At 53.6% G+C, this 22,110-nt stretch overlaps 3 protein-coding genes across 7 annotated transcripts; all 3 read left to right on the forward strand.

The window, feature by feature from the left end:
- Nucleotides 1-2,729: 2,729 nt before the first annotated feature.
- Dph2 (diphthamide biosynthesis 2) lies at nt 2,730-6,010 on the forward strand. The gene is made up of 6 exons (XM_038334009.1): nt 2,730-3,013; nt 3,254-3,366; nt 3,619-3,842; nt 4,043-4,726; nt 4,811-4,987; nt 5,067-6,010. Exons 1-6 carry the CDS (start codon nt 2,867-2,869, stop codon nt 5,189-5,191), a joined length of 1,470 nt encoding a protein of 489 aa, XP_038189937.1. The 5' UTR covers nt 2,730-2,866; the 3' UTR covers nt 5,192-6,010.
- A 1,443-nt stretch (nt 6,011-7,453) lies between these two features.
- Atp6v0b (ATPase H+ transporting V0 subunit b) lies at nt 7,454-10,453 on the forward strand. Its single transcript, XM_038333974.1, has 8 exons — nt 7,454-7,630; nt 8,100-8,148; nt 8,355-8,438; nt 8,564-8,641; nt 8,828-8,897; nt 8,989-9,040; nt 9,374-9,564; nt 10,143-10,453. Exons 1-8 carry the CDS (start codon nt 7,564-7,566, stop codon nt 10,167-10,169), a joined length of 618 nt encoding a protein of 205 aa, XP_038189902.1. The 5' UTR covers nt 7,454-7,563; the 3' UTR covers nt 10,170-10,453.
- Nucleotides 10,454-11,574: 1,121 nt separating this feature from the next.
- On the forward strand, nt 11,575-21,549 carry B4galt2 (beta-1,4-galactosyltransferase 2). 5 transcript variants are annotated; one of them, XM_038333969.1, is made up of 9 exons: nt 12,482-12,514; nt 12,724-12,886; nt 13,036-13,079; nt 13,189-13,544; nt 13,757-13,992; nt 17,439-17,629; nt 17,844-17,966; nt 18,078-18,182; nt 20,706-21,549. In XM_038333969.1, the coding sequence occupies exons 2-9, from the start codon at nt 12,875-12,877 to the stop codon at nt 20,854-20,856; spliced, it is 1,218 nt and encodes a 405-aa protein (XP_038189897.1). In that variant the 5' UTR covers nt 12,482-12,514; nt 12,724-12,874; the 3' UTR covers nt 20,857-21,549. The 5 variants fall into 5 exon arrangements, with proteins under 5 accessions (XP_038189898.1, XP_038189900.1, XP_038189897.1 ...); XM_038333971.1 differs by lacking the exon at nt 12,482-12,514 and having other exon boundaries at nt 12,594-12,886; nt 18,078-18,233; nt 20,706-20,824; XM_038333968.1 differs by lacking the exon at nt 12,482-12,514 and having other exon boundaries at nt 12,597-12,886.
- The last annotated feature ends 561 nt before the right edge of the window (nt 21,550-22,110 follow it).

Consider the following 22,110-nt stretch of genomic DNA (forward strand, 5'->3'; position numbering starts at 1 on the left):
AAAACAATAGTAGGGACATAGGTTGGGTTCACACCCTTTAATTCCAGCACTTGGAGAGGCAGAGGCAGGGCTGATCTCTAAGTTCAAGGCCAGTCTGTCTATAGAGTCTGTCTATAGAATGAATTCCAGGATAGCCAGAGGTAAAAAGTGAGATCTGTCTCAAAAACCAAACAAACAAAAAAAAACAAAAAAGAGTGGTGAGGACACCTAGCTCCTAGGGTGAGGACACCTAGCTCCTAGGGTGGGGACACCTAGCTCCTAGGGTGGGGACACCTAGCTCCTAGGGTGAGGACACCTAGCTCCTAGGGTGAGGACACCTAGCTCCCAGAGTGGGCACTTGTCTAAGTTGCTTAGCCTGGAACCAAATACTGCCCTTTCTCCCAGGGTGAGAGGCTATATCAGCATCAGCAACCCATACACACTCCTGTTAGATTCATGTACACATTTAATCAGCAATGCTGAGTACTAGGTCCCTGGTTCTACCCCACACTAAGTCTGACCCCTTTCATAGCTACTGTACACAGTGGAGAAAGTTACATTTCTGATGAGAAAATATGGGCCTTCAGGATCCACGTGGAGTGTGGGAAGAAATGGAGTGGAGATTTATTTCCAGACTTTTATTTCTATTTACATTTATTTACGTATATTTTTATTTTAGACTAACATAGTTTGAGTACATTGCAAGAGGATAGAGCACTGGGTTATGACTCGTGATCACCTTCAGCCTGATAAGATGTTTTAGAACACCTGAACTTATACATGGTCAAGGGGGCTGTGCAAAGTGTGTGTGTGTTGGTGGGGGTGTGCAGCTGGAAGGCCTTTCAGTCCTTACAGAGAGAACTGTTACCTAACCTAGTATTGCTTGTGAACCCAACTCTGCCCTCTCAGGACTGCAAGTGCAGGCTTATCAGGACCATGGACAGCGCTCAGCAGCTGGGCTTCCTCTACTTTCTGAGCTAAAGTTCTGTCTGGCCTGCCCCAGACTTGTCAGTAAAACCTGAAGAGCAGAGCTAAGTTCTCCCCACTCCCATCTGTGATATCTGAGTTCATTTGGTGGGAGAACCGCAGCCTACTTCTCTGCTCTTTTCCTAGGTTTTGTATTGATTCTGCCCTTTTCTTTTTCATTCCTTGTCTTCCTGAGCCAGCTAGCATCTGTCTCAAACGCTATCTCCTTTATCATCCCAGTCCTCAGTTCCAGTTTTTGAAAATCTTAGGTATTGCTTATATTGGTTAATGAATAAAGAAACTGGCTTGGCCTGATAGGGTAGAACAGAGTTAGGCAGGGAGAACTAAACTGAATGCTGGGAGGAAGAAGGCAGAATGAGAGATACCATGTAGCCCCGCTGGAGACAGACACTGGAACTTTAGCTGGTAAGCTACAGCCAATTGCGATACACAGATTAATAGAAATGGGTTAAATTTTAGCCAATAAGAAGTTAGAACTAATGGGCCAAGCAGTGATTTAATTAATTTGGTTTCTGTGTTATTTTGAGTCTAAGCTAGCCAGGTGATCAGGAACCAACAAGTGGCCTCCCCTCCTCCAACATAGGTGTATATGTGCCTGAATATATGTCTGCACCACATGAATGTAGCTACCTGCAGGTATTAGAAGAGGGTTCACCTAGAACTGGAGTAACACGGTTATGAGCCACCATGTGGGTACTGGTGAATGAACCTAGTACTCTGCAAGAACAACAAATGCTCTTAGCCACTGAGCCATTTCTCCAACCCCCTCCCCAGCCCCATCCTTACAGTTCTGATTTCTCATCTGGAGGATGCAGAGATGGCCCACATGTTTTCAGTCCTCTTATCCCACTACATGTTAAGAGCCCTTGTCCCCTACCCTCCCTCCTCAAAATAAAGTGTGTGTAAGGTAGGTGAGTGTAGAGTCTAGGGCAGGGGATGTAGCTCAGCAGCAGCCCTCTTGCCTAGCATGCACAAGGCCCGGGTTCAGGTCCAAGGAGGTGGGGGGAGAATAAACATGGCGTCTACAGCCCAGTTTCTGGTTTTGATGCTGATTGTCCCACTGACCTACTGTTTCTTGTTAGTTACTTCAGATCTATTTCTTTATCTCTAAATCGGGATGATTCTTGCTCCTAAGAATGTAGTGTCTGATTAATTTAGCAAAGGGCTCTGTGTTTGATTGACAGATTTAAAGATAGCGGGTATAGTTATAATTTGACCCTTGGGACAGTCCTTCGGCAGACAAGGTAAAGGGCATAAAGATATTGATTCCTAAAATGCCTAGCAGTAAGTGCCCACCCACAAATATTCAAACCCAAGCAGTGGGCACCTATTTGGAAATTATGCAGAATAGAGAGACCCAGCTTCGTTTACACAGCAAGACCCTGTCTCAAATTATGGGGTCTGTGAGAATGGCTTGGAGGATTAGGAAGCTTGCAGCCAAATCTGAAGACCTGAGTTGGATCTTCAAGAACCCTTGCTCTCCCCATATGTACATGTAGACATACAAATGTTAAAAGCAAATTTCATTGCACATGAGATACTTAATGTGACCAGCGGATAGGACCTGCTCACACTGAATTAGTGTTTAGGAAGCACAGGGCACCAGCAGGCTGACCTGAAAGTATCCGGGAAGGAGCTATAACCTGTGGAACTACAACGCCCACAAGGCTTCGCGGCACTTCCGATTGGTCCTGAGTACGAGGCTGGTGATTGGTTCTCTGTGCGCATTCCTTGAACCCGGAAGTGATCTCAGTAGGACCATGTGTAGTGGAGAACCGGGAGTTTGGAAGCGTAGGACGTGAATCCTGGGGCTCCCGGACAGGTTGGTCCCAAGCCACAAACAAAACTGCTGTGACTTCGAGAGGCGCAACTGCATCTCGCCCCACTCAACCTGTGCCCCATGGAGTCTACGTTCAGCAGCCCCGCGGAGGCGGCCCTACAGCGGGAGGCGGGAGTCCCAGGACTACTCACCCCTCCCGAAGACCTCGACCGAGTGTATGAGCTGGAGCGAGTCACGAAATTTGTCTGCGACTTAGGGTGTCAGCGGGTGAGGGCCAACTTAGAAAGCGAGGTTGGCTCGCCTCTGGGGATGTCTTGCCGGGATTGGGATTTTGGAAGCTATGTGGGTTGAGGAAATCGGAGTTCGCCCGAGTCGAACGGACCACCCGTCCCTCCGTGGGGCCGAGTGTCCCTCTGGAAGTAGGGGCTTTGAAACTTGAGTGTCTCTTTTTCAGGCGCTCTTGGTGGAGGAGTGAACCGTTGCTGACTTTATGATTTGTGCTTACAGGTGGCCTTACAGTTCCCTGACCAGTTACTGGGAGACGCTGCAGCAGTGGCTACACGGCTGGAGGAAGTCACGGGATCGAAGATGTTCATTTTGGGAGACACGGCTTACGGCAGGTGTGAACTCGTGCTGGGAGTCAGTGGTCGGGTCTGAAGATCTAGGCCCGGTGGGGTTTTCTTGCTGACAGGATCTGCCTCCAGTGACTGTGCTTGAATGATGATGAGAAGCTCCTGGTGCCGGCGCCCCTCAGTGACAGTGAATTCCTAACATGTTACCATTTTATCACTGGCCACATTTCCCATTGATGACAGCCCTTTCCAGGTAGGGAGGCCTCTCACCAGCGCGCGCTCTCTCTCTCTCCCCTGCAGCTGCTGTGTGGATGTGCTGGGTGCTGAGCAGGCTGGAGCGCAAGCCCTTGTCCACTTTGGTCCTGCCTGCTTAAGCCCCCCTGCCCGTTTGCTGCCCATCACCTTCGTCCTTGGTCAGCGCTCTGTTGCCTTAGAGCTCTGTGCAAAGGCCTTTGAAGCCCAGAACCCAGATCCCACAGCCCCGGTGGTACTGCTGAGTGAGCCAGCTTGTGCCCATGCCCTAGGTGAGAAATTATACCTGTGAGGGAAGGAGGGGTAGATCCATGGCTGCATGCCTTAATTTCCCCTATGAAACACGCTCCCATAGAGCTCTTGATAGCAGCTTGGCCTCGCTTGTACTTTAGGGTCACATTTAGTCACCTGGGGATGAGGCATCTTCTGCTGTGTGGGACTTCAACTCTGATGCCACCTCCTTCTCTTTCAGAGGCTTTGGCCGCGCTCCTGCGCCCAAAGTATCAAGATCTGCTCATCTCCACTCCAGCTCTGCCCCTGCCTGCAGGGTCCCCAAGTTCACAGCTTGAACCCCTTGAACGTTTTGGACGACGCTTCCCCCTGAGCCCAGGAAGGTGTCTGGAAGAATACGGTGCCTTCTATGTGGGGGGCTCTCAAGCTAGCTCTGACCCTATCCTTGATCCAGATCTGAGCAGACTGCTCTTGGGGTGGACACCAGGACGGCCTTTCATCTCCTGCTGTCCAGACACAGGACAGACACAGGACCAGGGTGCCCAGGCTGGGCGGCTAAGAGCTCGAAGACTGTATCTTGTAGAGCGGGCCAGAGACGCCCGTGTAGTAGGGCTGCTGGCGGGCACATTAGGTGTAGCTCAGCACCGCGAGGCCCTGGCACACTTGCGGAAGCTGACTGAGGCTGCTGGGAAACGGAGCTATGTACTGGCCCTGGGGAGGCCCACAGCTGCCAAGCTTGCCAACTTCCCTGAGGTGGACGTCTTTGTGCTTTTGGCCTGTCCTCTGGGAGCCCTAGCCCCCCAACCTTCAGGTGGCTTCTTGCGGCCTGTATTGACACCATGTGAACTGGAGGCTGCCTGTAACCCTGCCTGGCCACCCCCAGGCCTGGCTCCCCACCTCACACATTATGCGGAGCTGTTGCCCGGTGAGTGGCTAGCGTGCGCGCACGGGGGAGGCGGGGGACACGGGACAAGGACCGGGATAGCTATCCTCTCTCCTTTCTTCTCAGGTTCCCCCTTCCATGTGCCACTCCCACCACCTGAGTCAGAGCTGTGGGACACCCCAGATGTATCCCTCATTTCTGGGGAGCTCCGAGCACCACCTTCGTGGAAATTGTCACATGACACTGGGTGCTCTGCCCTAGCTCAAAGGCCACAGCTGGAGCTGGCTGAGAGCAGCCCTGCAGGTAAGCACGCAAATGCCTGCCCCCTGCTAGGGTCCTGTCCAGGTCCAGCCCACACAGCTTGTTCTCATTCCCTCTACAGCTTCGTTCCTCAGTTCCCGGAGCTGGAAGGGGCTGGAGCCCCGCCTGGGCCAGACACCAGTGAAAGAAGCCGTCCACGGAAGACGGGGTATTGCCATTGCCTATGAGGATGAGGGATGCAGCTGATGCCATGCGAGGCCAGCGTCATAGCGTGACAAATCGGCTGGGACTTGTGCTCCCTGAATCAGCGTCTCCTCCTCTACAATGATACTTGAAGGAACCTGGACAGAGGGAGTGCCAGTAGCTTCTCCCTGAGGGCCTATCTACCCTGTCCTGGCACTGGCTCGGTATACCTCGGTGCAATAAACATCTGCATGGTGGGGAAACAAGGTTCAGGCCTTTTCTGGGCCCATCTGTCAGCAGCCTGGGATTGTGGTTGACTCCAGTTCCTGGTGTGCAGTATAGTTCTGCCCTTGTTCAGGGGCAGGAGTTGGATGTTCCACACCAGGATTCTTCCCGCTCAGCACGGCTGAGGGCAGGAGTTGGATGATCCACACCAGGATTCTTCCCCCTCAGCACGGTTGAGGGCAGGAGTTGGATGATCCACACCAGGATTCTTCCCCCTCAGCACGGCTGGCTTTCTAGGCAGAGTAGTTCTACTGCGGAGGCTATTCTGTAAATGGTGGGGTGTTTAGCTTCAGCAAAAGCATCTCCCCCCAGGTATGACAACCCAAATGATCTCCAGATACCATGTAACTGCTTCTAATTGAGAACCGCTGGTCTAGACTCATACTGTCCAAGACAGTATTCATGAGACACATGACTCCTGCAGTCTAAAGTGGATGGAACCTGTTTCTCAGCTCCACTGATCACAGTTCAGGCACTCGCATGGCAGTGTGGGACAGTTCTGTCGCAGCACGAACTCTGCAGGACAGTGCTGGCTATGCTGACTCAGACTCGTCTCTGGGAGACACCAAGAAAACTGAAATAAACTGAATCCTTCTCCTCTTGCTTCTTTATTCACCAAATACATCTCGGTTCTGCACCGTTGCTGTGGGTGGGTACAGGAGTTACATATATGATCAGGTTCCTGTCCTCAGAGTGTGGTTGAGAAGAAATAGTGACCCCATGAAATAGAATTGTATGTGAAGAAGGGAGCCCCGGGGACAACTGGACCTCATAGCAGACTCAAGAGGTGTCCCATATAGGGGAGTCCTGAGCTGGATCTTGAAGAGAAAAAAAAAATAGTCAGAATAAAAGAAGTGAAAGGCACATTTGGGCCTAAACAGACCAGTCAACATGGTGGGTGCTTCAACCAAAGTGTTGCTGCTGGGGCTGGAGGTGTAGCTTGGTAGAGTGCTTGTCTATTGTAGGTCCTAGGGTTTAATTCCCCATCACTGGGGTGTGTGTTTGTCTGTGGTTATTGAATCCCAGAAGAAAACAAAACTTACCTACTCATTGTCCACATTCCCCAGGACTCTTAAATTGGCACTGTCCAGATCACGTAGTGTCCAGGCTAAGGATAAAGGCAGAGCTGTAAACTGACGTGGGAACTAGGTTAAAGTGAGCATCACACATGTATTCTACCACGTTCTGAGGACCCACCTGTATACCAGGTGCTAGAAACACAGTGAGTACAACCAACCATGGTGCTTCCACCTCCTGGGGAGGATGGACAGACAGAAACAAAACAGAACGTAGTACATCAAGTGGTGATAAGAATTATGGGAAAACAAAACTGTGAAAGAGAAAGGGTTGTTTAAGGGAGTTAGGGGTTGGAATGTTACACAGAATGGGTAGGAAAGGCCTGGAAGGTGAGCAAGGACTGGAAGCTAGAGTGGGGCACACGAATACCTAGAAACAGGGTGAACAAATGCAAGAGGGAGGGGTATCACTGATAGAAATAGCTAGGAGTCTAGATGCCGCAGAATGCGTTAGGGGTCTGGGAGCATAGCTTTGCGTACCATAGAAGACTAAGGATTTTCTCTTCTGTTCCCAGTGAAATAGGAACCACGGGACATTTGAGCAGGAGAATGACATGTCTTTGAAAGCACCACCTGGACGTCAAGGGAGCTCACAGCTTGTACTCCATCCTGCCTCTGGGTTAGGAAAGGCAACCTATAAGAATGACCTCTGATGACCACCAGGTGTTAGCTAGGCAGTGCGAAGGCCACGAAAGCCTCCTTCAAGCAGAGGGAACAGTCCAGAGCCTTCCTAGAACTAGGTAGGACTAGAAAAGACCGGAAGGATCTGCTGTGATTGGAGAATAAACCGGGAGTCCAGTGGGCAGGTTAGGGAACAAGCCGCGCGAGCGTAGAGCCGCACCTGGCGCGCAGAGCGCCGGGTGAGACTACAACTACCACAGTGCTCAGCGGCTCGACGTCTACCGCGGCCCGACCGCAGCCAGCCAGCCGCTGTGCGCGGAGGTCACGTGGAGCCGGCGCGTCACATGCGTCGGTCAGGTGGACCTGCGGGGCGGGTCAACAGACTGCGGGGTGGACGGTGGTCGCGGTGTTCTCTCAGGTCCCACCGATCCGACCCCTGCCGTCGCTGCTGCCATGACGGGGCTGGCGCTGCTCTACACCGGGATCTTTGTGGCCTTCTGGGCCTGCATGATCGTCGTGGGTGAGCGGGACCCGGGCTGGCTGAGCTGACAGGCTGGGGCGGGGGCAGGTGGCAGCCGGAGCCGGCCCAGCGCGGTGCCCTACTGCAACGTAGGGGGCCGACCCGGGGTAGCGAGAGCCACACCGGCCCTTCCAGGGTCGCGTCCGCCGGCCCCCTCTCGTCTGCGAACGCAGACTTGGGCGTCCTGCTTCCTCTTTTCGCTCCCTGCCTTCCCCCTTCACAGCTTGTTGGGTAAACAGCGACTGGGCCGGCGGGATCTGGCGCGGCCTGGATGCTGCGCTTGACCGCGGAGGGGCTTGGTGTCATTGAGACGGGTTACCTAAGGAGTGGCAGGAAGAAACAAAAATGGAGGCCTGGGCGGAGGTTCTGTTTCGCTCCGGGACGCTTGTCTTCTTAGATGTGTCGGGCAGTTGGGTTGGGGAATGTGTCTCAAAAGAGCAACCCTTAACTCCTTTTCTCATTGCTGCAGGAATCTGCTACACCATTTTTGACCTGGGCTTCCGCTTTGATGTGGCATGGTAAGGGCATGGCGGGGATTCTCCTAGGAGCCCCTTCTTTTTCTGTAGTCTGAGCCCTAGCTCAACTCTTCAGACACAAGGGCCTATGGGAAATATCAGGACTGGGGGGGCTGGGGCTGGGTGGGAGCTGAGTTTCATGTACTCTCCCCCAGCCCTGCCCTTACCTGACCACAGTCGACTGGCTTTCTTCCCTATTCCCACACCAGGTTCCTGACAGAAACTTCTCCCTTCATGTGGTCGAATCTGGGCATTGGCCTAGCAATTTCGCTGTCTGTGGTTGGAGCAGCCTGGTAAGTGTCGGCAGTGGGATTAGTGGGAAGTTCTAAGTTGTGGTGGGTGGTGTCATTGGATTCTTAATCATCCTGGGGACAGTGTGACTATTTGAGCACCTTTAATCAGTTTGTCCTTCTACCAGGGGCATCTATATTACCGGCTCTTCCATCATTGGGGGTGGGGTGAAGGCCCCCAGAATCAAGACCAAGAACTTGGTTAGGTGAGTAGAAGAGGCTTTGGTTGTCAAAGCCAGCCAGCTGCGATGGAGGTCTGCTGACATACTGGCTTGTGACCAGCCTCATCGTGAGTCAAGGAGAGCTGGCTGGGGATTTTCTGACAAATGGCTGATTTCCTTCTCCTCTCTTTTCTCCACCCCTCCCCCAACCTTTACCATTGCTATTTCCAGCATTATCTTCTGTGAAGCTGTGGCCATCTATGGCATCATCATGGCGATTGTCATTAGCAACATGGCTGAGGTAAAGGAAAACCCAGTGGTTTATGCTTTGCCTAAAGATTGGAGAAGGTAGGTGCCTTAAGGGATGGCTTCTGATGACCTGTCCTCCTCAGCCTTTCAGTGCTACTGACCCCAAGGCCATTGGCCATCGAAACTACCATGCAGGTGAGTGGGTAGCCCAAAGTTCAGTCTTGCCAGGCGTGGTGGTATGGGCCTTTAAGTGGCGGGCATTGAGCTAAGAAGTCAGCCAGCACTACAGAACTAGAGTGAGACGGCCCTGCACCCCCACCCACATGCATACACACAGACGTAGGTGTCTGGGCGCTACACACTTGCTCCTAGCTCTGACTGCCCAGCTTCAGACTCCTTTTTATATTCTCAGCTGCTTGAGCCTGCTTTACAGAGTTGGGGTGGGATTGGCCCCATTAGCCCATTTTGGATCCTTCATCATCTCCTGTGCTTGTCTTGGCCTCACTTGAGCTGTTTTTTATCCTCCAGGCTACTCCATGTTTGGGGCCGGCCTCACAGTTGGTCTTTCCAACCTCTTTTGTGGAGTCTGCGTGGGCATCGTGGGCAGTGGGGCCGCCCTAGCTGATGCACAGAACCCCAGCCTCTTTGTAAAGATTCTCATCGTGGAGATCTTTGGCAGTGCCATTGGCCTCTTTGGGGTCATCGTCGCAATCCTTCAGGTGCTGAATCCCCCCTAGGGAACTGGCCTCTTTGTCCTTGTCCTCAGCTTAGCCTTACCCTGCTTTGAGAGGAATAGACTCCTCCCTTCTCCACCGTAACTGTGAGACCCCTTCCCATCTCTTGTTTCCCTTTGTCTGCTGCTGTATATGCATATATATCTCCGTTAGTCCCTGTTTGCACCCGTTTCCTCTCTGCTGCCTCTGGGAATGTCCTCTTTGTGATACAGCCTGTGAGGGACGTCTGTGACAGTCTTGACACGCTTCCCTCTCTCAGGGTCTGTGTGCATATGTACGTCATGCCTGTCAGTAGACTCGCACGTCTGGATTCTGTATTTTGTCAGTGTGTGGGTTTGTGGCAAAAAGACCACCAGCCTGAAGGTCTAAACATGACTTTGGCTGCTTGGCTAGGTTGACACTGGGGACACTGGCACTGTCCATGCTTTTCTTGTTGTACGCTGATCTCCTTTGTTGCTGTCCATGTCTGTCTATCAGCGTGTTTGTCTTGTATGGTCATCCATCTGTGGTCTGTCTGTCCACTCACTGTCCCTGCCTGATTTGTCCCTGTTCTTCTTTTGCAGACCTCCAGAGTGAAGATGGGTGACTAGATGATGTGAGGGTGGGGCCGTGCCCCACTGTTATTTATTGCTGGTTTTCCTGGGGCAGCTGGAGCTGTGTCCCTTAGCCTTTCCTGGGCTTGGTGTTCAGGGCCCTCCTGCACTCACCTATTGCTGCCAGTTGACTTTGGAGGCATTGCAGTCCAGACTGAACCCCAGTGTGGGGAGTGGGCTGCTGATGGTGACTGTGTACAGCTGTGCACCTGTGTCCCTTACCCCCCATCCAGCCCATCTTCCTAGTGTCTGTGAAATAAACTTGGTATTTGTCCCGGTCATTGAGGCGTCTGTTGGCCCTTTGCGACACCTTTCACAGAGGAAGGGTAGGGCCTGTACACTCACCGTAAACTCTTGTTAATATTCTATCGGCACCGTCTCTGCTGTGGAAGGTGCTGGCCCTTTGCGAACACCTTTCACAGAGGAAGGGTAGGGCCTGTACACTCACCGTAAACTCTTGTTAATATTCTATCGGCACCGTCTCTGCTGTGGAAGGTGCTGGGTGGCAAGGACAGGGTGTTAGACTGCTTATAGCAGGGAGCCTCTTCCTTAAAGTCTGGGTTCTAGGATCTTCCTAGCCCTAGGCCCTTGGAGCCGTATGCACTAGATGCAAGCTGACTATAGCCAATTAGCTCTCTCAGTTTTCCTACTCCTGAGACTTCCTACACCTTCTCTTCCTGGAATCCAAAGATTTTTGCTTCGATAGTTTTGTATGAACACCTAAATCTTTAAGAACCTCTTCAATGGTCTTAATTCTTAGGGTCCTGTTCAACTCCGCCCATACCTATCCTATCAAATTCTAGATTGTTTCCCTAATCTTAGTTATCCTGCTCTTACCCCAGAAGTCATTTTTAGTTAACACCTTTAAGGGTCTTACCCAGCAGGCAGCCCTGGTTGGCTGACCTTGAATCACGCGCCGGGGAAAGAGTTGGAAAGGCCCTGACCCCAGGTGGCCCACAAGCCAGACCCCGTTTCAACGACCAGAAGGGCCTAGCCAGCCGGCTTCTGGCCTCTTTCCATCTCTAAGGCAAGCGGATGGAGGAACCTGATGGATTCCCGCGCCTCTCCTGGGTCTCGGGCATCCGCATGAGCGTCTCCCCGCAGGCAGGGCCGCGCAGGGCCAACGGCAGGGGCGGGCGGTGGAGCGGAGCGCGGCGCGTGCGGGCGCGCTGGAGGCGGGGGCCGCGGGGGCGCGCGCGCGGGCGCGCCGGCCTGGCCTGCCCCTCCGAGGAGCCGTAGCGCGGGAGGGAGGCGGCAGCGCAGTGGTCCGACGGTCCGACGGTCCGTGGGTCTGCCCGGCCCCGCCCTGCCTCCCGGGGCGGCTCGGCTCCATGGCCCGCGGCGGCGGCGGCGGGAGGTGGCCTGGGGGCCGCAGGGACCGCTGACCGGGCGGTGGGGCCGGGCCATGGGGGACGGAGCCGTCCGCAGCTGCCGGAGCCGGTATCCCTACCCGAGCTGGAGCGGCGCCCCCTGCTGAGCCCCGAGCGCTGGGTGAGAGGAGGAGGGCGCGCGCGGCCCCCAACCCAGGGCCCCGACATTCCAGACCCAGCCCCATTAGGGAGACACCCGCGCGCCGCCCCAGATCCCAGCCCAGGACCCGGTGAGCGAGGCGCTGGCGCTGCCCCTGGCCTGCCTGCACCCCACCCTACCCCCATCCCGCTAGCCGCCTGGGCTCCTGCGTCCGCCCCCAGCCGGCCTCCCTCATTGTCCTCGCTCGCCCCGGCCTTGTGTCTGGCGGAGGCGCTCGGCCCCCGGCCCCACATCCACATCTCCCACTGCATGCACCCCTCCCCAGGGCTCCACACCCACCTGTCCTCTGCTGCCTCCCCCGTCCCGGGGTGCCACGTGTTCAGCCTCCCAGCCCCGCCCAGACGCACCCCTCAGACTGGTGGTTAGCCCGACCCAGAGCCCCTGCCCTGGAGGGAGAGGTGGGAATACTTGCACGTGGGTCTGGGTGTATGGTGTATGGCTAAGCTTGTCTGGGAGCCGCGGTTTGTTGATAAATGTGGCTTGTATGTTACTGTCACCCCAAGTGTATCTGGCTCTATATGTGGGTCTCTGTGTGTCCCTTAGAGTGTGGGTGCCTACTGCTGATACTAAAGGTGTCTGTGACTCTGTGTTTGAGATATCCTGCTGCTCAGGAGTGGTGCCAGAAGTTTGTTGACCTTTCGAAACTACAACAGAGTTCTGACCCAAGCAAGACAGACACCCCACCACCACCACCTCCACCCCATCCACCTCTGCCATCCTAGGAACTTTGCTCCTCCAGGGCCAAGCATACTCCATTTCAGGAATCAGAACTAGCTTTGCTGCTCAGGCTCCAGAGCCAGCCTAAGATTTAGGTGAGGGCTATTTGTGGCTAGCACTGCATGGTACCTTCACCCTCCTTCACCCTTGTTCCAGGGGGGAGGATCTTTTTAAACATCCTCTCCATTTGGGGTCCCCTGGATGCTGAAGGCCCTTCTCAGCCTGGTCCTGGTTGGTCAGGCCTGCTTGCTGTTGGCCCCTGAATGCCTCAACATGCCATGGGTCTGAATAATTTCCCCACCAGGCCCCTCGGGAGGACTAAGTGAAACCATAGTGTGAAGTAGGAACATTCTACGTGATAGGCACTCAGGAGTGATCCATTCCCTAAGCCATGTATCCTGGGTTGAGGAGTCTGTCTCTGGCCTCTGGGGCGCAGGTGGAGCCGCAGTGCTGAGATGCAATCCCGGGTAATCCAGCTCACCTGTGCTTGCTGCTGTGCGTACGCGTGTGTAGAGGTGTACAGTGAGGGTTGACGTGTATGTCTGGGTGACTTAGTGCTGGGGTGTGTCTAGGATGGCAGAAAACGACTTGCCAGTGGCTGTCGGTGTGTTCGCAGGTAGAATACAAACAAGTCCATGAGTTTCAAGGTGTTTACGGAAGGTAAGTGAGGATAGGGGGTCTGTGAATGAGCCGCCAAGTAGGAAGCAGGTGGGTAGCATTACCTGTCCTGCCCTGACCTGTGGGATCTGTTTCTCTCCCCCCTGTTCAGGCTGGCAGCCAGATGCTTGGGCCCACTGGGCAGGCCATTGGCCACCTGCGGGATGAGCAGACTGCTGGGGGGGACGCTGGAGCGGGTCTGCAAGGCTGTGCTCCTTCTCTGCCTGCTGCACTTCCTTGTGGCTGTCATCCTCTACTTTGACGTCTACGCCCAGCACCTGGCCTTTTTCAGCCGCTTCAGTACCCGAAGCCCAGCCCATGCCCTCTACCCTGCAGCCAGCAGCAGCACCAACTGCTCTCGGCCCAATGCCACTGCCGCTAGTTCTGGGCTTCCTGAAGTGCCCAGTGCCCGACCTGGCCCCACAGCTCCTGTCATTCCACCCTGTCCTGACGTGCCACCTGGTCTTGGTGAGCCTGTAGAGTAGGGCCTACCTGTTGTAGGGGTGGGAAGAGGACCCTACCAATGTGCCTAGGGAGCTGGAGCGCTGAACCATGGGGGCACCGAGGCTCCAGATCTATTGATGGAGGGCTATTCCAGGGGCTCTGTTGCCCACTCCCAGGTGGCTAGTGTCCCTGGATTCTGGCAAAGGCCCTGACTCTTGACACTGTCCTGCCTGCAGTGGGCCGAGTGGTCATCGAGTTCACCTCACCCATGCCTCTGGAGCGGGTGCAGAGGGAGAACCCAGGCGTGCTCCTGGGAGGCCGCTATACACCACCTGACTGCACCCCAGCCCAAACGGTGGCAGTCATCATCCCCTTTAGACACCGGGAGCACCACCTACGCTATTGGCTCCACTATCTGCACCCCATGTTGAGGCGGCAGCGGCTCCGCTACGGTATCTATGTCATCAACCAGGTGCGTGCACTGTGGTCCTTGGCTGAGCACTAGCCATCAAGAAACTCTCATGCGTCTGTGGATGTGCCTGCTCAGGCATACGGGGGGTGGCGGGGGGGGGGCAGAACATGTGCCTGTTGGTGCACACACAAGGCTGGAAAAGTCTGGGTCCTTGCCTGTTGATGGTTGTGTGAGTCTACATGGATTTGGGGGTACATGTCTGTCAGTAAATGCAGGAAGTTTGTGTGTGTGGAAGGGAATGTGAACATATAAATGCTGGCTTGTACTCTTGTGGTGTGTACATAGCTTTGGGATATCACTGTAAAGTAGAAAGAAAAAGAGATGTCAAAACCAAGGTGGCAGAGGCCTACACCAACTAGGAGGCAGTGTCAAGAGCCTTGAAGAGAGGGAGAGTTGGGACCCTGAAAAACACGTGAAGTCCAAAACCTTAAGTATAGTGTCTAGGCTCTGGCTAGTAGTGGCATTGAGACTCAGAGAGGACCTGATAAGGAGGAAGGTATATGGTTGGAATTGAAGTGAGGCCGGTGGGAACACAGAGAAGCCTGGTTCAGCCATGCAGTTGTCAGAGATGAGCAGGTAATAGCAGGAGAAGGTGAAGCTTCTAGGAAGAGGGGCCTGGAAGCCCAGGGCTTAGCAAGAGAACTCATCTCTTGTGTTTCGGAACTAGTGGATGAGGGGTGGAGTCTAACATACAGGCTGGGTAGCAAAGGTTAGCTAGAGGGCTAGTTTGGGGGGGGGGGTGCGCATCAAGAACTTGAGAGGTACGTTTAGCAGTGACTTCTAGCCTGAACTGGTGGGGCAACATTTGTAGTGGGGGTAACCTGTGTATGTTGCTGTGATTTCGTGTGAAGAATAGAGGGAGGAGAGGCCTAGAAGCAGTGTGACCAATTAGGAAGCGATTACAGTCGCCAGAAAAGATGGTGGAAGTGCTAATGGGCGGGGCAGTCTGTCCAGTGAAAGGGAGACGTCACTGTAAAACAGTAGAAAGAGATGTCAAAACAAAGCAAGGGATTTAGTCTTTGCTGTGTTCATAGTCACACCTGTGAGTGGGATGGGAGAACATCCCATGGGAGCTAGGTCATATCTGGAGGAGAGTGACTGGGGATGCTGCCTTGCCTGGAGTGTTGAGAGCCTGCAGGGAGGAAGAGGAGGGACATTCTGCAGACAGTCAGAATGTGTGTCTGTTCCTAGGAGGGGGGTCTGTGAGGGAGATTGGACATGGAAACACTAGAAGGTAGACTTTGTTTTGTTTTTCACTTATGTACCCTGGCTGTCCTCTAACTCAACTCATGTAGACCAGGCTCTGCCTCCTGAATCCCGGGATTAAAGGCGTTAGCCACCACTGCCCCCCTCTTTTCTTTGCTTTTGTTTTTCAACATGGGGTTTCTCTGTGTTACAGTCCTGGCTGTCCTGGAACTCACTTTGTAGACCAGGCTGGCCTTGAACTCACGGAGATCTGCCTGTCTCTGCCTCCTGAGTGCTGGGATTAAAGGCATGTGCCCGACTCGTTTTTTTTTAATTGCATAATATTTGTGTGTATAATATAATCAAGCCATGGCACCTATGTGGAGGTCAGAGGACAACTTTGTGGGTTAGTTCTCTCCTTTCCGCTCTCCCCCCGCCATAGATTTGGGGCTTAAGGTTTTGTAGATCAAATTCATTTGTCAGGTGTGTGCAACAAATGCCTTACTGACTGAACTACCACTAGCCCATAATGTAGAGATGGTTTAGTTTTAGTGTGTGTGTGTGTGTGTGTGCATGTGTGTGCTCGTGCGCGTGCACACACACATGTACATAACCATAGAACACTTTTGGAGGTCAGAGGATAACTTTGTGAAGGTACTGGGGATCAAACCCAGGTCACCAGACTTATTCAGGAATTACTGTACCCGCTGAGCCATCTCACCAGCTAGAAGATTCTTAAAACCCACCTCTGCCATGCCTACAGAGCGTGGAATGTTAGGGGGTGGGGTGGGCAGGGCATCATCAAGGGTTAGATGGGGAAAGGAAGGCAGCTACGGAGGCCCAGAAGACGGACCAGAGAATGTCAGGAGAGCCTGGCGAGTGGATGTCCCGGAAGCCCAGCAGTCAGTGTCGGGAAGGAAGCATGGCAGCTGTGAGGTAGTGCGGGGGAGGGAGAGGGATGTGGACCAAGTGCGTCCGTCCAGTGGATTTAGCAACAAGGTGGGCCCAGTGAGAGCCATTTCAGGGGCATGGTGGGGGCGGAAGCAGATTGCAGTGGGCTGAAGGAAGAATCAGATTTGACAAAATAACTAATTGGAGACAACACTTAAAAAACATCTCTGCTGAGAAGAGAAGGCAAAGGGTAGGGGGGTGGCGAGCGGGAGGTGTTTTCCTCCCTCGAGAGAGAACTGAGTGTGTTTATAAGCCGTGTGGGGAAGACCGAGGGCGCCTAGCTGGTGAGAGAGGCTGGGAGAACACTGATAAGCTAGGAGAAAAGCGTCCTAGTAGGGCTGGGAGAGGAGATGTGGAAAGAACAGGAAGGCGATGAGCAGGTGGCCTGGTCTTCAAGGAGCGGCTCCTACCTAGCAAGTTTGTCCGGGGCCGGGAGAGGCCACTGCTTCTCCTTTCCTCCTGAGGCACCCACTCACAGATGCCAGCTCCAGAGGCTTCTGTCGTAAGCATGGGTTGTAGCAGATGCCCAGGGGCCAGTTCTTGTCAAATCCACCCCTCTCTGTCCAGAGTTGCCTGGGCCTGTATGGCCAGGGACCCAGCAGTCCTATATCTTGGGGTCCCCCGCTCACAGAGGTGTAACTGCCTGTAGTGCATTGCTTGTCTTTTTCTCTTGGGAACACAAGATCATCCAGCACAGTCCCATGTTGTCTCAGGGAGTTGGAAGTGAATTGAAATGGGCCAGCGCTGGTCATTTAGGGCGGCACATTATGTCTCATGTGACGGTAAGCTCAGTAGGGGAGGTAGACCGAAGCTTCTCATCTGTAGACTCGCCTCTGGCACAAAGGAGAAAGTCATGGGGCGTGTTTGAATGAGTGGATGAGATAAACACTCTGCAGAGTGGTTCAGTCGACACCAGCATAAACGAAGCCCAGAGAGGAGGGGAATTGTACTGGGGCCTGGAGGTCGGAGCAGAAGTCAGCCTTTGCAGGCATGGATTTGACCACTAAAGCAAGGCATTCTAGACAGGGGGAAGTGCTAACCAACCCCAGTGTTTCGTAACAGAAAAGTCCACCATGTTCTGTGGTGCCTAAGGACTATAATATGGTTGGGCCACAGAATATGACAATTCCAAATTGGAGCCAAACTGTAAAAGGTCTCTGAATAGGGGATCAGCCTAAGAGTCTGAGGGAGTCGTGAGGGTGGGGGACAATTATGTGGGTCCCTGGGATCATGCTGGAAACTGAGTGGCAGGTACCTGCTGGTCACAGACCCAGAGCTGATCTGTGTCCATCCACCCACCTACCCACCAGCATGGTGAGGAGACCTTCAACCGGGCCAAGCTGCTCAACGTAGGCTTCCTAGAGGCACTGAAGGAGGATGCTACCTATGACTGCTTCATCTTCAGTGATGTGGACCTGGTCCCTATGGATGACCGCAATCTGTACCGTTGTGGTGACCAGCCCCGCCACTTTGCCATTGCCATGGACAAGTTTGGCTTCCGGTGAGACTTAGCAAGACTCAGACCTACCCACCCCCACTTGCACCCAGGCCCATAGTCCCAGCTTCATGTCCTCCTAGCCTCTGGCCCCAGTTCAGATCCTTCTATGTAATGTAGCTCTTCCCTGGGTCCTAGTTATGCGTTCTCCCCACTCACCATCTGTGATTCTGCATCTTGACTCCCCTGTGACCCTAACATCTGCTCTCCCATGTCATAGACTGCCCTATGCTAGCTACTTTGGAGGTGTGTCGGGCCTGAGTAAGGCCCAGTTTCTGAGGATCAACGGCTTTCCCAACGAGTATTGGGGCTGGGGCGGTGAGGATGACGACATCTTCAACAGGTAAGTAGGGACAGGACAGAGGAGACCAGGTCAGGGAGTGAGGAGTCACAGGCTGGGCGGGGCTGCTTACCTTTCCTGGTGCCTGTTCAGTCTGCCCGTTGCCCCTTCTAGGATCTCCCTGACTGGGATGAAGATCTCACGCCCAGATGTCCGGATAGGCCGCTACCGCATGATCAAGCACGACCGGGACAAACATAACGAGCCCAACCCTCAGAGGTGACCCCAGCACCCCTGACCCCAAGGCCCCTGATCCCTTGATCCCTAGAGGTAACTTCCCAGTATCCCAAATGCCTTTGATCTCTAACCCCATAGAGGAAGCTCTGAGCATCCTTGGCCCATGAGAAGTGCCTGCCTGATAGAGGCAACTGATCCTTAGAGATGACCCCAATGCTCCTGACCCTTGACCACTAAAGGTGACTCCTGGCCTTCCTGGGTTGGTTCCTGGAGGTGACTAGAAGTTAAATTCCAGCTTGGGTTGTCATTGAAGAGACTGCATTTCCATTAGCGCCCTCAAATAGCTCATTTATGTACCTTGAATGACCCTGCTTATACTTGGCCCTGTCAGAGCAGATAAGAAGACAGATGACGGGTGCTGGCCATAGACCCTAGGAACCCAACAAAGGTGCATAAGTCGAGCAGAGGGAGAGTTGAGATAGTGTCAACCACTCCCAGCAGCCGACTCCTGCTGGGGTTGAAATCTCCACATTAGATGTCCCTGAGTGACAAGGAAAGTCTGACAGGCATGTGAAGTATAGGCCAAGACTCCTTGAGCTTCCAGACAATCTCTGAGTGCTGCCGAACCTTCTAGAGTCACGTCTGGCCCCTGTCCTACTCTCCCTTACAAGGGTCACGCTAGGCAAGGAAAATAGTTACGCCACAGGTCACGGAAGCCAGGGAAAGGCGTGAGATAGTGGGACTCTAATTGGGGCTTGAAAAGGTCCTCATTCACTGAAATCTGCTTCACATTCCCTTGGGTGTATATTCACCCGCGCTGTTTGCCTGGCTGATGGAGAAGGCCGGAGTGGGTGTAGGGACTTGTCTTTGTAAGAGTTGAGTGTAAGCATGTGTGGCATATACCGAAACCTTAAAGCCATTTGGTTGTTACACGGCTGAAGGCGGCAGCCACAGTAGGGGCGTCAGTGCTGTGTAGCTGGGTACCCGGAGAGGTTTAACTTTTTTCCCAGCAGGATCTGAGAGTCCTGGAAAGTTCCTGAACAGGGAGAGACACCATTGAATTTATTTGGAAGGCTTATTTTTTGAGTTCAAGGAAGGTGAAGGAATGGTCTAGCTGTTGGGTAGACCTAGGGAGAATTGATCAGGCCTGAATTTATGAAAGGAATTCATAAAACTAGGGGACATGGCAGGGGAAGGACCATTGGGACTTCTGTATCCCCCGACTTTTTTGCTCTAAACTCAAGACTATAGGAATGGAGAGATGGATTATGGACTGACTTGGGGCTGGAATTTGGCAGAAGCATGAGACACTCCCCCCCTCTGCCAAGGAGTCCAGGGAGCCAATAGAAAAGCATGTGGTTCAGATGAAACCATCCATGGTCAGCAGAGAAGAGATGACAGGCAGATAAATGCCAGGAGCTTTGGTCTCATTGCAGAATTAGCTGGTCATCAATTAGTGATGCCTGCTTGGGTATGGCTGTGGCCAGACAACATGAAATTTCTGCACTAAGGAAGTCTGAATGGTGGCTCTGAAACTCAAGAGTGCTCCAGGATTCCTTCCCCACCCTACATGCTCAGTTCATCAGCAGAGCGTGTCAGTGCCACCCCCAAAGCACTTGAGTCCGTCTGCTTTACTCCTTCTCCACGTTTACCAGAGTCTGGTCGCTGTGATCTTGCCCTGACAACTACAAAGGTTTTCCTGCCTCTTTGCCTTCCCATAGTCCATCCCACCTTTCTCCCAAAACTGGGTTAAGAATCCCTTGGTGTCTTCTTGCCACAGGATATGAAGTGCTTATTATGACTTACAGAGTCCTGCCCATACACGCTCTAACCGACAAGCTAGGCCTAATCCGTGTTCTCTTTGTTGTGTGCTCTGGCCTCTGTGTAAAATGCTCTTCCTCCTCCCCTGCTTTCAGCTTTAGTGTCACATACTTCTCCCAAGAGAGTCACCTTGTACCCTTAGCTCTCTGGTGTTTCCTTTGCCCAGTGTCTGCCTCCCTTAGTGAAGCAAGCCTGCCTGCTGTGAGAGGAAGGCCCTTGCATGTCCCGTCCATGCCTGTGTCCCTGGTGCTCAGAGTGCAGTCTGGCGTAGAGGAGCAGGTGGAGGAGCGACTGGTGGACTGCGGAAGAGAGACAGAGCAGGGCTTAGGAGAGTAAAGATGGCCTGTCGCACATGGGATGTGTACTGCCGCGGGGTGCATGGGGAGGCCTCAGATACTATAGTCAAGCCAGCAAGATAACTCAGCCAGGAAAGGTGCTTCCTGGGTAATCTGGAGTCCCCCAGAACCACGTAAAGGGGGAAGGAAAGGCCCAAGTTCCCTCCACACACATGCCCCCATAGTAATAGACATTATATATATGGTCAAGGTCTGAATGGAGACCTATGAGAATGTTGTTCCGCTTTCCCACCAAAGGGAGTGAGGTCTTCATTTGGAGAGCAGATGTCAGAGCAGTGGCCTTCTGTCAAGTTGTCCCTCAAGGGAGAGAATGGCCTGTGCCGTGGCCCCAGAGATCAAGATTGAGCAGAGACTGTTAGCCTTGATCGGAACTCATCTCCCTTTCTAGGTTTAGTAAGATCCAGAACACAAAGATGAGCATGAAGTGGGATGGCATTGGATCAGTGCGGTACCGCGTCTTGGAAGTGTCTCGGCAACCACTCTTCACCAACATCACAGTGGACATTGGGCGACCCATGTCATGGCTCAATCAAGGCTGACTGTAATGGACAAAGGCCCTCCATGCCCTTCTGATGTGGAGGGTCACCTGCCAGAGGACTGACCTACAGCCTGGCTGACAGCAGCTCTGGGGGTGTCCCCAAGACAGACTGAGAGCTGTTTTCTGAGGGTCTTAATAGACAGCCAGCTGCACCTTGAAGTTTCAGAACCCACTTTGAGGGGCTTCTGGACAAGCCCCTCTTCTGGACCTCTCTGAGGTCAATCCTTCCTGTCCTACATGCCCCCCCCGACCCCCAACCTCCTCACTGTTAGGGTTGGGCCAGCCCCTGCACTGCCTCGCGGAGTGGCCTGGGCTAGGTCACTCCACCTCTCCGTGCCTCAGTTTCCCACTCCCTTGAGTCCCCTAGGGCCTAGAAAGGTGGGAGGTTTGACTAGGGGGCAGCGTCTCTTCCTGGGGGAATTCTCAGATCTGGAGATCCCTCATGCTTCCAGGGGAGGGGAAACCTTTTTCATTCAACATTGTAGGGGGCAAGCTTTGGTAAGCCACCTACTGAGGAGTGCCCCCAGGAGGGGACCAGAAGGGGTGCTGTGTTTCCTGGGACATGGGATTGGCCTTTGCATGGGGGACAGGTGGGGCTTGGATCAGTCAATGGTTCTGGCCTCCCTCCCTTAGTGAGGAGGCAGAAGCCCCAGGGCCTGCTCATGTTTATATGTTGCACAGAAACTTGTGTGGGTGCTTTAGTAAAAAACGTTAATGGAGAAGCTCCATGTCTGTTTGCGAATGGGATCTGGTTCCCGGAAGCCAGTTTGTGTTGTGGGAGGTGACCTGTCCAGGGCCATCTTGGGACTTAATAAACATCCAAGCCCCTATACCGCCACTATTCTAGGGAGAAAGTTTATCTTGATGCTGCCTTTAGGCTTGTAGGAGTAAGGAAATAACGAACCCAGCGGGACCTAATTTCTCAGTTCTATTTCCTCCGAGGTAGAAAGATGTCCAGGGGTAAGCTCAAGCGCTAGCTGACTAGCATGTGGCTCTGCTATCGTGGGTAGGGCGGGGCCTCTCTCGAGGGCGATCCTGGGGCTCGGTGGTTTCCCAGGTGACCGCCTCTTGGGAGGGAAGGGGCTCAGGCCCGGCTGCCACAGCCTGGTTTTCCCCAGAGGTGGTCAGGATCCCGGACCCAGGAGGGTCGGCCCCAAGTAGGCCAAGCAATTCCAGTGCGGGGACTTAGGCAGAACAAGACGGGGCCTCGATGTCTGTGGGAGGGGCTCTGTGGGCGTGGTTCTGGCCCGGAGCA

The sequence above is a fragment of the Arvicola amphibius genome, chromosome 6, assembly GCF_903992535.2.
Source record: "Arvicola amphibius chromosome 6, mArvAmp1.2, whole genome shotgun sequence".
NCBI lineage: Eukaryota > Metazoa > Chordata > Mammalia > Rodentia > Cricetidae > Arvicola > Arvicola amphibius.

What these genes read in the sequence shown, in the direction of transcription:
- Atp6v0b (XM_038333974.1), top strand. Translation starts at nt 7,564, where the DNA reads ATGACGGGGCTGGCGCTGCTCTACACCGGGATCTTTGTGGCCTTCTGG. An exon ending in TCATTAGCAACATGGCTGAG is followed by an intron (nt 8,898 to 8,988) that starts GTAAAGGAAAAC and finishes TGTCCTCCTCAG; the next exon opens with CCTTTCAGTGCTACTGACCC. An exon ending in TCATCGTCGCAATCCTTCAG is followed by an intron (nt 9,565 to 10,142) that starts GTGCTGAATCCC and finishes CTTCTTTTGCAG; the next exon opens with ACCTCCAGAGTGAAGATGGG.
- B4galt2 (XM_038333969.1), top strand. An exon ending in TGACGTGCCACCTGGTCTTG is followed by an intron (nt 13,545 to 13,756) that starts GTGAGCCTGTAG and finishes TCCTGCCTGCAG; the next exon opens with TGGGCCGAGTGGTCATCGAG. An exon ending in GTATCTATGTCATCAACCAG is followed by an intron (nt 13,993 to 17,438) that starts GTGCGTGCACTG and finishes CCTACCCACCAG; the next exon opens with CATGGTGAGGAGACCTTCAA.
- Dph2 (XM_038334009.1), top strand. Translation starts at nt 2,867, where the DNA reads ATGGAGTCTACGTTCAGCAGCCCCGCGGAGGCGGCCCTACAGCGGGAG. An exon ending in GGAGACACGGCTTACGGCAG is followed by an intron (nt 3,367 to 3,618) that starts GTGTGAACTCGT and finishes TCTCCCCTGCAG; the next exon opens with CTGCTGTGTGGATGTGCTGG. An exon ending in AGCTTGTGCCCATGCCCTAG is followed by an intron (nt 3,843 to 4,042) that starts GTGAGAAATTAT and finishes CTTCTCTTTCAG; the next exon opens with AGGCTTTGGCCGCGCTCCTG.